At 43.8% G+C, this 14811-nt stretch overlaps 1 protein-coding gene across 3 annotated transcripts in view; it reads left to right on the forward strand.

Moving 5' to 3' along the window:
• The window catches only part of Pank1 (pantothenate kinase 1), a 71523-nt gene that overhangs the window by 42366 nt on the left and 14346 nt on the right, over positions 1-14811 (forward strand). For 2 of the 3 annotated variants that reach the window (XM_045158910.1, XM_045158902.1), the window contains 2 exons: positions 5913-6166; positions 14414-14590. In XM_045158910.1, coding sequence (XP_045014845.1) covers positions 5913-6166; positions 14414-14590 — 431 coding nt within the window. The remainder of the gene's footprint in view (positions 1-5912; positions 6167-14413; positions 14591-14811) is intronic. The other variant, XM_045158912.1, reaches the window with a different exon arrangement.

Raw genomic sequence — 14811 nt, forward strand, 5'->3', positions numbered from 1 at the left:
TATTCAAACTACCACCCAAAAGAACTCAGGTAAGATTTCCAGATCTGGAGTAGCAGACATGCTTAAAAAAAGCCTTAGGGTAGGCACACATCATCCTGCGGGACCCAGGGGAGTAAGTCTGTGACACAGAGCGAGGAGAAGAAGTGGAGCTGGTGTGGCCAGAGAATACATAGGGGTGCTATGGTGCCTTACAGCCTGTATCTGGGATCTTAGATTTTAGAAGATTTATGAAGTAGGACTAAATACATAATCAACTGGGCTGTAGCGTGAAGAGCTTTTTATAAAGGTGGAAACAGTTTGAAGATTGTTTCAGTGTTACAGATGAGAGATGATAAATCCTTGGACAAGAAGGAAGAAAATGGAGAGGGAGAGAATTAAATGGAATAAAGATATATTAGAGGATATAATTTTTAAAAAATCTTTGGGGCTGGAGAGATGGCTTAGTGGTTAAGCGCTTGCCCGTGAAGCCTAAGGACCCCAGTTCAAGGCTTGATTTCCCAGGACCCATGTTAGCCAGATGCCCAAGGGGTCGCATGCATCTGGAGTTTGTTTGCTGTGGCTGGAGGCCCTGGTGCGCCCATTCTCTCTCTCTCTCTCTCTCTCTCTCTCTCTGACTCTTTCTTTCTCTCTCTCTGTCACTCTCAAATAAATAAAAATGAACAAAACAATTTAAAAAGATTAAAAGAAAAACTCTGGAGACTGGTGGGCTGTACTATGATAAGGGAGTTATTAATGATAGCTGTCGAGTTTGAGGATAGAGAAATCTAAAGAAAGGTAGTGTCACTCACTGTTGTAGAGAACACAAGTACCAATAACATGCTTGCCATAAGTCAAGAGTCGATTTTTTGTTTGTTTGTTTTTTGATTTTTCGAGGTAGGGTTTCACTCTGGCCCCGGCTGACCTGTATTCACTGTGTATTCTCAGGGTGGCCTCGAAATTACGGCAATCCTCCTACCTCTGCATCCTGAGTGCTGGGATTAAAGGCATGTGCCACCATGCCCTGCCAAGAGTAGAGTTTTAAAACTTTTATTTATTTATTTACTTGAGAGAGAGAAAGAACCAAACAGAGAGAGAATGGGTACGCCAGGGCCTCCAGCCACTGCAAATGAACTCCAGACACATGTGCCACCTTGTGCATCTGGCTTACGTGGGTCCTGGGGAATTGAAGCTGGGTCCTTTGGCTTTGCAGGCAAGTGCTTTAACTGCTAAGCCATCTCTCCAGCCCAAAAGTAGATTTTTAGCAATAGTGAACATACAGCATGTTTGGCATACCCAAGGAGCAATGTCAAATTGGTATAAATCATAAACTGAAACAACAGTTTTTTGACTGCAGTTACCCATACAATTGGTTATAAATATTCTATTTGATGCCATGTTTTTGTTAGAACGTCAGTATTTGAATTTTAAATTGAAAACAGAGACCTGTAAATGCTAAAGAACTTTGAATGTATTCCAACATTCAAATTGTACTTATAGGGGTTAGCCTGTAGTTGGGAAAAGAACCAAGAACTTATGGCTGCGTAGGAGAGAATGTTAGAAAGCTTTGACCTTGGGCCTCAAGCTCCCGGCAACTGTTTGAATAAGCCCTCCAGGAGATTCTGATGCTCCTAAAGTTTGAGAACCTCACTATACAATACTTGCTGGGGTGACTTTGATAGGAGGCAAAACAAAAATAACAATTTTTCATAGGTTTAAAAAAATATTTTTGAGGGAAAGGGAGGGAAAGAAAGAGGAGGAGTATGAGTGTGCTGGGGCCCCTTGCCACTGCAGTCAAGCTACAGATACATGTGCCACTTTGTACATCTGGCCTTAAGTGAGTACTAGGGAGTTGAACCCTGAGCATGAGGCTTTGCAAGCAAGTAACTAACTGCTGAGCATCCCCCCTCTTCCCCCCCCCCCCCCCGTGCATTTTGAGACAAGGCCTTATTCCAGCTCAGTCTGACTTAGAACTCACTGTGGATTCCAAGTTGACTCAAAGTGATCTGGAACTCAAGATTTCCCTGCTTTATTCTCCCAAACACTGGAATACAGGCAGGAATATTCTCAACTTTATAGCCTAGTTCTGGAGGCTGAAAGTCAAACAGCATAGTTCTACAACTGTGAGGCGGGTTCCTTTGGCAAATGGTGGAGGATGTGAGAGGGAAGGGAGTGTACCTCAAAACAGAGACTCAAGGGTAAGGTTCAGTCTTAGAACACCTTGTTGCCACGAGAGCTCACCCCCAAAGAACAGTATTGTCTTCTTAGGGCAGCATCTCCCCCGGCCCCACCCCCCCCACCTAAGGTTCTCTGAATTTCACCTCATTCAGGTTTTCATCAACCCCACGTGTTTACACTGGGGACCACAATGCCAACACAGGGACAGACAGTACTAAACCACAGCATCTATACGGAAAGCTGGTCATAGGGAATAAAATGTAATGTGCTTTGCTGGCCTGCAGTATATAAACAAAAAGTCTAATTCGCTACCAACATATAAAAATTAAGGATTTGGGCTGGAGAAATGGCTTAGCAGTTAAGCGCTTGCCTGTGAAGTCTAAGGACCCTGGTTCAAGGCTCGATTCCCCAGGACCCACGTTAGCCAGATGCACAAGGGGGTGCACACATCTGGAGTTCGTTTACAGTGGCTAAGCAGCCCTGGTGTGCCCACTCTCCCCTCTCTCTCTCTCTCTCTGTCACTCTCAAATAAATAAATCAAAATCAACAACAACAACAACAATTTAAAAAAAAATTAAAGATTTCACACAAATGCCTGTATTTCTAGCTCTTGAAAAAATAGGATTAAATAGCAACACCGAGGCTCCATTTCCACAAAGCAGCAGAGGTCTGGAGGCGGGTTGTCTTGTGGACACGGTCCTCGTCATTCTGTTACTTCATACAGTCAAGGGCTTGCTTTATTTTTTTGCCGTCTCCTTTTGGCATTTGAATTTGTGGCCCCTGGTATAACAAAATATTTTTGTTTCTCCTTAGCTGGAATTTTAACGGCTTGTTTTAAGCTTTCCACGGACTTAACTCGGGTTTACTAGCAAAGCAAAAATTATGAGGATTAATTCACAATTTGTCTGAATTTCAGAGAGCCCATTTGAAAATCTCAGTATTGATTTGACTCATGATCTGTACCCGGGAACATAACTTTCCCTATTATCTTTGTTTCCCCGTCGGGGCTGCATGGCCCTAGGGTCCCAGTATACCTATCCCTCAGCAAAACATTCGTTTGTCACTAGCACTTTATGTGAAAATCATTTTGAAGGGAAAGGTGAGATAACAATGTTTTATTTCAGACCAAAGTTGTATGTGTTTAGTTTGTTTGTTCTGACAATTTTTCCCCCCAGAGTTGTTTCAGGGCATCCAGCTAGACAGTACCTCTGTCCGTGTTTCTGATGTTGGTTCTGGGTTTGGTTGTCAATATTGTTGATGGCCCTTTGTTTAATGTTTAAGCAGGTTAATCTATGGGTCCAAGACTGACTGATGAAATTGCCACTTTTCAGGTTGGGGTGATCCATGAGGTGGTAACTTTCCATGTTGATTTAATAAATGTTTATTAAGCAGTGATTAGGGTCAGGCCTCTAGCATGGTATTGAGGGACATTTATATCAGAAAAGCCAGATTATGGCCAAAGCTATAATCGTAATGGTAAACTTGAGTCAGGTAGACCAGAGAAGATAGTACTTACCTTGTTAGGTGACCCTACAGTGTTTCAGATGTCCAGGTACACCTGTAGCATTTCCTCCTTAAAAATGTGTGTAATTATGTACATTTTACCCAAAAGCTTCACTTGGCAAAAAAAGAAAAAAAAGAACTGTTTAGACCCACTTATAAAATACATTTGCTTTATACTCAAGGGTCATATAAGTAGAATGTTAACTTCCATATGTCAAGAATCCTTCCATCACCTGCTAGTGACGTACTCTAATTCGGCTTTGCCGGCATAGATTCAGCCAATTCTGCTGCATAAATTGGGTGAACTGGACTGTCTGGTCTAGGCCTGTTTTACTTCCGCTCAGCTGGCTTCAGTGGCAAGCCTAAATGTTACTATTTTGAAAATCCTACAAATACTAAATTGTGTCCAAAAAAAAAAAGTGCCAGGCTGCCTCAATAACCCATTTTGATAAAATTAGCATGACAAAAAAATCAAAAGTTTACTCCTGGCTTTTACCTTTTGTAATGAAAATGATGCTTTATGACAAAAGTCTGACACATGTACAGATTTTTCTCTTTCCAGACTCCCGAAATAGTACCTGTTGCATCCAGGAGTCACTGGGAAAGTGATTTGAGCTCTATGCATTCTAACCATCGAAGAAGATTAATAATAGCACCTGTTGATAGATTTTTCTTTTTCCAGAGGCAGCTATATAGCCAAGGCTGGTCTTGAACTCATGATTCTCTGGCCTCATCCTCCTGAGTGTTGGGATTCCAGGCATGTACCATATACCTGAGCCTTATAGTTGTGTGTGTGATGTTTTTTGAGGCAGGATCTCACTCTAGCCTATGCCGACCAAGAATTTTGTAGCCTAAGCTGGCCTGGAACTCATGTTGACTCTCCTTCCTTCACCTCCCGAGTACTGGGATTAAAAGTGTGCACTACCACACCCAATAAAATATGTATATAACATGAGCTTTGTTACGGTTTCATACATATATTAGTATACTTTATTAGGGGCTGGAGAATGGGCTAGGGTTAAGCGCTTGCCTGTGAAGCCTATGGACCCCAGTTTGAGGCTCGATTCCCCAGGACCCATGTTAGCCAGATGCACAAGGGGGCTCACAAGTCTGGAGTTCATTTGCAGTGGCTGGAGGCCCTGGCGCGCCCATTCTCTCTCTCTCTCTCTCTCTCTCTCTCTCTCTCTCTTTCTCTCTCTGCCTCTTTCTCTCTGTCACTCTCAAATAAGAATAAACGAAAAAAAATTTAAAGTATTCTTTATTAATCATCTCCACCCACACTTACATTGCCACCTCTTACTGGTCCCCTATTACCCTCTTCTGCCAAAGGTTCCCTGTGTGATTTTGTGTCACGTGTATTCTATTAGTCTTTCCTTTTTTTCCTTAGAGTAGGAGGTTTTGCTTACGGGATCATTAAAGACACTCGGGGCTCCCCTTGCTAGTAAGCCCTTTGTGTGTGTGAAGCCCTGTGTCAGCACGTCTCGTCAGTGGAGGTTCTTATTTCAGTTTTGCAGATGAGGAAACTTAGAGTTGAGAAGCAAAGCAATGCACCTTCTGCCCTTCAGCTAAGTATGTTTTGGAGCTAGGTTTCAAAGCAGGTAAGTCTTGCTCCAGAGCCCGAGTCTGGGAAAAGGCTTTGTGGACTCAGAGGAGACCCTGCCCAGCTCCCGGCCCTTTTAGGACCCATGTCCTGCTAAGGATAGGCGTTCCTATTGGTTTTCTGGGTGTCCTCACTCAGCTCGCCTGGAAGAAACCCCCATCTTGGCAGCGTGCCCCATACGATTCGACAGCTTTCGATGACAGAGGTGTTTTCACTCGTAGTTCTGGTAGCCGGTAACCCCCAGTCGGAGCCTTGGCGGGGTCACCCATCTTCACATCAAGGCTCGTGTGGAGGGAACCCAGCTGCCTCTTCAGGGTCTGCTTGGCTGTGCTCCTTGGACCTTAGTGCCGATCTTCAGTCTCTGCCTTCATCTTCACACAGCCTTGTCCTCCGGCCCTTTCCGTTTCCCTCTTGACCTTGGATTTAGAGCCCACCCTGTGACCTAGGATGATCCCTAGTTACGTGTGCAGAGATCCCTTTTCCAAAGGCGGGTGACCGCAGTACAGGTTCTGAGCGTCCTGGACAAGGGCCACCACTCAGCCCTTGACACCTGCTGGCGGAGGCTTGGCCAGCTCCTGTCCTTCAGCGCGGCTCTCGCCGCCCAGGCTTCCTCCCACATGCCCGTGGCATCTCACAGGACTTTGTTCTCTTCCAGATTGCTGACCTGCAGCTGCATAAACTGGATGAACTGGACTGCCTGATTCAAGGCCTTCTTTACGTCGACTCGGTTGGCTTCAATGGCAAGCCGGAATGTTACTACTTTGAAAATCCCACAGATCCGGAGTTGTGTCAAAAAAAGCCATACTGCCTTGATAACCCGTACCCTATGTTGCTGGTTAACATGGGCTCAGGGGTCAGCATCCTTGCAGTGTACTCCAAGGACAACTATAAAAGAGTTACGGGGACCAGGTAAACATGTTTTCCACTAGAGGGTAGACCCTCTTTGTGCTTAAAGCCATACGCACTCTTTAAAAGACAGCACATAGCAAAAGATTTATTTATGTTGAGTACATTTTTTTCTTTTTTTTTTCTGTTTATGTATTTTTTTTTAATTTAATTTATTAGTTTTCTTTTCAGTAAATACAGGCAGTTTGGTACCATTATTTAGGCTCATCTGTGATCTACCCCTTCCCATTAGACCCTCCTTGTTAATGAAAATGGAATGACATGGCCGGAAGCCAGGACAGAGTCAGTCCCCAGACCGTCAGCGTGTCTAGTGCCAGAAGGCGCTACATAGGCGACTGGGGGAAATGACCAAGATCTGTCCAAGCAACACATTGTTTAACCTAATTAGCAAAAAATAACCGGATGTGATGCCCACACAAGTACAATAGTGGTACACAGCCATGGTGAGGAATCAATTGCTCTTGATTTTTTTTCTTTTTGAGGTAGGGTCTCCCCTCTATCCCTGGCTGACCTGCAATTCACTATGTAGTCTCAGGCTTGCCTTAATTGCACAGCAGTGCTCCTCCCTTGGCTTCCTGAGTGGTGGGATTAAAAGCATAAGCCACCATGCCTGGCTGAATACATTTTTTTTAATGTAATAACTTTTCTAACTTTATTTTTTTTAATATATTTTAAAAATAAATACTGGGAGCTGGGCGTGGTGGCGCAGGCCTTTAATCCCAGCACTCGGGAGGCAGAGGTAGGAGGATTACTATGAGTTCGAGGCCACCCTGAGACTACATAGTGAATTCCAGGTCAGCCAGGGCTAGAGTGAGACCCTACCTTGAAAAACCAATAAATAAATAAATGCTGGAAGCCGGGCGTGGTGGCGCATGCCTTTAATCCCAGCACTTGGGAGGCAGAGGTAGGAGGGTGGCTGAGAGTTTGAGCCCCCCTGAGACTGCGTAGGAAGTTCCAGGTCAGCCTAGACTAGAGTGAGACCCTACCTTGAAAAACCAAAAATAAAAATAAATAAATAAATATTGGGCTCCTCTGCCAACCAAAAAGAGAACTTTTTGGATGGTATATTGGTTTTGTTTTGTTCTTTTGGATTTTAAAATAGAGTCTTTTTGTATAGCCCAGGCTGGCTTGAACTCACATTCCTGCCTTGGCCTCCTAAGTTTTGGGGAATTACAAGGGAGAGTTCTAAGACCAACTTGTTGGATAATTATGTTAAAGAAAAAAGAGGATGGTTTCTATAAAGCTTAATAGCACTCTTTGCCCTGCTGGCAACTGTGGTCAAGTTGAGGGAAAAATTATCATGCACACCAGGGATTTTCCAGCAACTTAGCGCGTACTGAATGGTAAAGAGAATAAGCCCAGTGGAAGCCAGCTCAGACAGGGCCAAGCACAGAGCAAATTGCTTGAAATAATACACCAAAATGAGATTTATGAAGGGTATTTTTTCCTTCCTGCAGATAAGAGTTTCACCTAAAAGGGCATAGAGACAGTGCAGTTCTGATGAACTTTAGATGCAGGGGATGGGATGGCAGCCCCGTGGCCACAGGTCAGAGTGCTTTGTAGCAATACAGAGCCAAGGCCTGTGTAAGGCAAACAGGTTAGCTTCCTATCCATGGGAAACTCACCATGGCAAAATCCTTAAGAAATCCTGGTGTAAACAAAATTCAGCCCTTCCTCAACTTACTGGACTACAGAACCCAGTTTTAGAGGAGCGACTTAAGGAACCAGTGTTATGCAGTGTGCTTGTTCACCCACGGGAGGAAAGCTGTTTCATGGCTTATGATGGATCTATATGTCAGTGTTTCCTGACTCTCTGGAGACTTTTATTTTCAGTTTTTTTTTTTGTTTTTTTTTTTTAAGTTTTTAGCTGGGCATGGTGGCTCATGCCTTTAATCCCAGCACTCAGGAGACAGAGGTAGGAGGATTGCCACAAGTTTGAGGCCACCCTGAGACTACATAGTGAATCCCAGGTTAGCCTGAACTAGAGTGAGATCCTACCTCAAACAAAACAAAACAAAACAAAAAAAAAAAACTGTTTTTTGAGGTTGGGTCTTACTCTAGCCCAGCTTGACCTTGAACTCATTCTATAGCCACAGACTGGCCTCAAACTCAAAGAGATCCTCCTATGTCAGCCTCCTGAGTGCTGGATTAAAAGTGTGCACCACCACATCCGGCAGGAGATTGGTTTTTAGTTGGTACCATTGAAGGTAGAAGAGCATGAGTAAGGTGATGTCAGGTGTTCTGACAACATTCTGTAGTGCATAGGCCAGCTCCCCATCGACAAAGACATGAAGATCAAATATGCACAGAATTGCTATTGAGGAGCCCCGGCACCTGAACGTACTGGCTGAAGTATGCTTGGATTCAGAATGGAGGCTTTGTGTCTAGGCACACATTTTTATTTGTTTATTCATTCATTCACTTACTTATTGTTTGTTTGTGAGAGAGAATGGGCATGCCAGAGCCTCTTGCTGCTGCAAACAAACTCCAGACACATGTGCCACTTTGTGCATCAGACTTTATGTAGGTACTGGGGAATTGAACCCCTGCCAGCAGGCTTTGCAAGCACACGTCTTTAACCACTGAGCAATTTCCTCAGCCCAAGGCACATACTTTTGAACTACAAATGCAGCAGCTTATTTGCTTGTCCAAGAATCAAAACTGACCCCTTAGCCTTATTACAATGACTGTCAGGAGTATCAGGCATAGAGAGTGATTTCCCCACAAAAGTATGAGTTTTACAGTAAGTATAGACTTCCCAGGAGTACCTGAATTGGTCAAGTTAGTCTCAGAATAGCAAGCTAAACATTTCCCACAAGAAGAGCTATTTGGGGCTGGAGAGATGGCTTAGCGGTTAAGCGCTTGCCTGTGAAGCCTAAGGACCCCGGTTCAAGGCTCGGTTCCCCAGGTCCCACGTTAGCCAGATGCACAAGGGGGCGCACGCGTCTGGAGTTCGTTTGCAGAGGCTGGAAGCCCTGGCGCGCCCATTCTCTCTCTCTCTCCCTCTATCTGTCTTTCTCTCTGTGTCTATCGCTCTCAAATAAATAAATAAATAAAAATTTAAAAAAAAAAAAAGAAGAGCTATTTGCAGTTTTGTTGGTGAGCACTTAGCATTTTCATGAATTGTATCACATATACATGGGGAGACTTGTCTCAAATAACTTCTAAGGAGCTAATTGTAGGGTTTCACTTCTTTTACACATGAATCAGTGCCTATAAACTCTAGTTATTAGTAAATGTCCTTAATGTTCAGTGTTCTGCAATCATCAACAAACCCTATTGAGATGACCCAGTTTCCCTACACCTTCTCTCTCCAAGTTGTCAGGTTAGAAATGTGTTGATAGGCAGCCCATTAAGGGGCTGCCTCAGGCATTTGTGGGGACTCTTATCCTGTCCAGCCAAGACTTAACTTCCCTGCCCTTCTGATCCCTCGTGTCCTCTCCCTCCCTTTCTGTTCTTTCTCTGTTCTCTCTCTTTCCCTCCCTCCCTCCCGCTCCTTTTGCCTAGCCACAATTTCCCAATCCTTCTGCTAGTGTCCCAAGTGCTAGGATTGTAGGTGTGTGTCATCACGCCTAGCTCCACTAAAAATCTCATGCGTGTATGTGTGTGTGTGTGTGCGTGCACAGAGCTGTACATGCATGTGTTTGCATGTGGAGGCAAGAGATTGGTATTGGATGTCTCCCTCAGTTGCTCTGTACACTGAACCCAGACTCACTGATTGAGCCCATCTAGCTAGCCAGTTTGTCCTGGGCATCAACTGGGGATTCTGGGCACAGGGCTGCCCTGCCAGCTTGCATTCAGACGCTAGGAGACTAAAGTCAGGTCCTCACCTTCGTGTGGCAAGTGATTTGCCAAATGAGCCATGTCCTCGTCCCTCAAAAGTTTCTTTTGATCCAAATTATAAAACATGACTTAGAAGATTATGATTATGTGAACATCAGCATGTGGAATACTTTGTGAACTACCAATGTAAGCAAATGGTGTGCACTTTAAATTTTGCTATTTTTGTGAACTGAGAACTGCAGCTCTGGGAGTTTTTTGGTAAGTGAATTTTATATGATAGTTTTCCCTGTAGACAGTTTTTGGTTTTCTTTTTTTCTCTCTCTTTCTTTCTTTCTTTTTGGTTTTTCAAGATAGGGTCTTGCTGCAGCCTAGGCTAACCTGGAATTCACTATGTAGTCTCAGGGTGGCCTCGAATTTATGGCAATCCTCCTACCTCTGCCTCCCGAGAGCTGGGATTAAAGGCATATGCCACCACGCCCGGCCTTTCTTTCTTTTTTAACATTTATTTATTTACTTATTTAGTGTATACTTTGTATAGACACTTCATGTGTTGGTATCACCATTTCCCTCCTCACTGCCCCCATTCCTCTGACAGTCCTTAGTGGGATTGCTGGTGTTCCCCATGGGGCTCTGGGTTACGAGTTGGGAGAGCAGCAGTCAATGTGGGGGTGGGGGCAGTGCCTGCGGATATGCCCCTCTCACCCTGTGGCTCTTTGAAGCAAGCACTGTCTTTTTTTTTTTTTTTTTTTGAGACAGGGTCTCATTCTAGCCAAGGCTGGTGTCACTTACAGCAGGCCTCCTTCTTGAGCCTCCCAAGTGCCAGGATTATAGATGTGAGTCACCATGCCTGATTCCCAGGAAGCACTGTTTTTTGTTTCTTTCCTCTACCTTTCCATTTCAGGGATTGCAGGCCCTGTTTATGCAGTGCTGACGATTGAACCCAGGGCTTCATGCATGCTAGGCAAGCACTCTACTGACGTAGCTGCATCCCCAGTCACCTAGTCACACTTTTAAAGACGCCATGTGATTACATTGTGCCAATGTTCTTTTCTTTCTTTTATTTTTATTTGAGAGAGAGAGAGAGAGAAAGGGAGTGAATATAGGCTCACCAGGGCTGCCTGCCACTGCAAGTGAATTCTAGATGCATGTGCCATTCGGTGCATCTAGCTTTACTTGGGTACTGGGGAATTGAACTCAGGCTGTCAGACATTGCATGTAAGTGCCTTTAACCACTGAACCATCCCCCCGCTTTTTTATGTAATCAAAATAGAGACAGTTTATTAAGAACTAGAAAGGCACTCCTTAAAATGGAAGGCTAGTGAGCCTTCTCTTAAGCATGATTTTTCAAAAATATTTTTTGTTCATTTTTATTTATTTGAGAGTGACAGAGAGAGAGGCAGATAGAGAGAGAAAGAGAATGGGTGCGCCAGGGCTTCTAGCCACTGCAAACGAACTCCAGATGCGTGTGCCCCCTTGTGCATCTGGCTAACGTGGGTCCTGGGGAATCAAGCCTTGAACCCAGGTCCTTAGGCTTCACAGGCAAGCACTTAACCACTAAGCCATCTCTCCAGCCCTTAAGCATGATTTTAAAATGGTTGCTTATATATTGTTAACTGTATACCAGGCTGATCAGGATCCTTACTGTTTTCTAGTGATACAAGTCCAATTTCTAAGTTGGGCATGGTGGCACATGCCTTCTGTCCCACACTTGGGAGGCCAAGGTAGGAGGATGCCATGAATTTGAGGCCACCCTGAGACCACCTTGAGACCTGAGCTAGAGTAAGACCCTGCCTCGAAACCCCACCACCCAAAAAGAGTAGGATATGCAGGTTAATAAAATGTCAACAAGTCCAGTTTTCAGCTAACACCATGTATAGTATGTTCAGAGAGGAATGTGAGAACATCGGACCTTCACTGCAGTAGCCTTACATCCCACCCCATCACATGGGAATCGACTTTCAGGGCATGCCCACTTATGCCCATGAGTGACTGCATTCTGCAGTCAGCAGCAGTTCCATTACAAAAAGGAGTAACTTGAGGTTTCTTCAGCTTGTCCCTAAATAGCTTCACTGAGTTGAATAATGAGAACACTCAGTGACATTTTCTAGCTACATGTATTTGTCTCTGCTCTACCAAGCATTTGTGTGCGTGTGTGTGTGTGTGTGTGTGTGTGTGTGTGTGTGTGCTCAGATACATGTACCTGATTGTCAGGAAATCACTCAAATAAATCACGGCAGGTTGAAGATGTTATTAAGGTGCAAAGAGACTCGTGGCTCCTTTTCTGCTGTCTGTGGCACATCAGTTGTGTAAACACATGCTTGCCTTTTCTGTTCAGCATTTCGTCCAGACTCATCTGTCATTTTCTAGACATGCCCTTTTTCACTTACACCAGCACATCAGTTGATAAGTTACCTTCTTTCTAAGTCAGCCAGTTTCTTGAGTTGCTTCCATTTGGAGTAGGTTGCTGAATGCCTTTAGATGGATGCTTAATGTTCAAAGAAAGATTACCAGGGACAAAAGGATGTTACGAAGCTAAAAATGTGAGCAAACACAATTTAAATTAAAAGTTCTTAATTGTATAGGAAGAAGAACAAAACGAATCTAGATGGCACGCAACCCCGAAAGCGTTCTTGTGCAAACACAGTAGCAGGGCCGGGCTTGGGCATCAGCTCAGTTAGGAGCCTGGCCCGACATCACGAGGCCGGGGTTCAACGCCTAGCGTCACGAAACCAAACAAAAACCCACTGGCTTTGTAGGACACATGCCATGTTAAATGTAAATGAAGCCCAGCTTTCTTCGAGAAAATCTGAAGTTCTACTCATGACTAAGCTATCAGTGTTGTAACATACACAGGCTCTTTTGTTTCCTTGTGACCCTGACCTGTTTTTCACAGTTCATTGGTGCATAGCCATATAATAGTCCATAGAAAATGACCCATAATTTCACTGAAGGATGGAAGTCTGTAAGAATCACAGTTTAGGACTTATTTATCTATTTGACAGAGAAAGAGGGAGAGAGAGAGAGAGAGAGAGAATTGGTGAGCCAGGGCCTCCAGCCACTGCAAACACTCTTGTGCATCTGGTTGATGTGGGTTCTGTGGAATCGAACCTGGGTCCTTTGGCTTTGTAGGCAAATGCAGTAACTGACAAGCCATCCCTCCAGCCCCAGTTTAGAACTTTATACACAGTTTTAGTTTAAATGCAATTTAAAGAACTATGTGCCTGTTTACAATCTGGTGTGTTCTTATTAACACTGGCAATAAGTATAATTTATTGTACTTTTGTTGTTTCAAATTTAAGTTAAAAAAAAAAAACCTTAATCTCAATTTAATTTTATTTATTTTTTGGGTTTTTCAAGGTAGGGTCTCATTCTAGCCCAGGCTGACCTGTAGTTCACTATGTAGTCTCAGGGTGGCCTCGAACTCATGGCGATCCTCCTACCTCGGCCTCCCGAGTGCTGGGATGAAAGGCGTGCGCCACCATGCCTGTCTTTAATTTTATTTTATTTTGTAGAATTAAAATCTGGTGTTGGTACACAGATGGATTTCCCAGAACTCATGACTTTGTGGTTCCACAGCCGTTACAGCTAGCTCTCTCACACGTGTTTTTGTACATGGTAAATAAGAGTAGCATCCATGCCAACTGTTAGGAATTAGATCTCCTTCTCCTGCCATGAGTTCTTTCCACAAGGTCACTCTGATATTAATGTATGATTTTATTCCCATCTATTATAACTAGTTTCTAAATTTAACCAAATAGACAATTTTAAGAGGCATTTCCCCACCCAATGAAAAGCTTTTAAAAATATAATTTCAAGCATTATAACCATTTTGTGACTGTTTTTACCCTTTTAATTTCGGGTGGTAAGTAAAATATCAATCACCTTTTCCAGAGATGAGTGGGGGAAAAAACCCAATATTAATCAGTAGTTCTTACCAAACTTTCTGAGGAAATAGGGTGAGATTATCGCTGCTAGAGAAGTGATGTCAGGAAGAAGGAAGCCTTTGAGCTACTGGCCCAGTAGGCTCTTAGCTCAGAGTTGTCATCAGAGGGTTTGGCTGTGTCATTGTGAACTCTGCACACAGTTTCTTTTTCTGACTGTTTGCATTCAGCTGTATATGATGTTCTAACATCAGCCATTCTCTGGCCCCATTTCCTAAGTGGGAAGACTCACTGAAGCTCTTAGGTTAGGGGTTAGCTGAAGGTCTCACAACAAAGATCAGTGAGAGTCTTTCTTTAGTTTTATTCTCAAATTAAGTGGCAAGTTTTTATTGATGTGAAATTTGAGCCCTCTTTTCTTATCCAATCTACCCTAAAGTTCTGTTGCACCCCAGCACTTCGCTTCAGGGTGCTCCTTTGCTCTGCCGACGTTTTTCTGAATCCGTGTTCATAGTCTTAATGTAGTTGGGGACTTGGATGGGCATATCTTAAAAGAAAACTTTAAAAATAAACCTTATTGTTCCTTCAGTCTTGGAGGTGGAACATTCCTAGGCCTATGTTGCTTGCTGACTGGTTGTGAGACCTTTGAAGAAGCTCTGGAAATGGCAGCTAAAGGCGACAGCACCAATGTTGATAAGCTGGTGAAGGACATTTACGGAGGAGACTATGAACGATTTGGCCTTCAAGGATCTGCCGTAGCATCAAGGTAGAGACTAAGTGGCTAGGAGCTTAGGGACTCTACACAAGGCAGCCTCTCCACCCTGGCCACTCACTGAGTTCCTTTTAAACAAAATACCAGCCAAGCAGCCTGGTGCATCTATGCATCATGTCAAATCTCAGACTTCATCTCCTGTCCTTAATGAAGCACTGAGATGTTTAGCTCTTGAGGCCTGTGCTTGAAATAAGGCAACTTTGAAAGAAGGCTCT

This window comes from Jaculus jaculus, chromosome 1 (genome assembly GCF_020740685.1).
Source record: "Jaculus jaculus isolate mJacJac1 chromosome 1, mJacJac1.mat.Y.cur, whole genome shotgun sequence".
NCBI lineage: Eukaryota > Metazoa > Chordata > Mammalia > Rodentia > Dipodidae > Jaculus > Jaculus jaculus.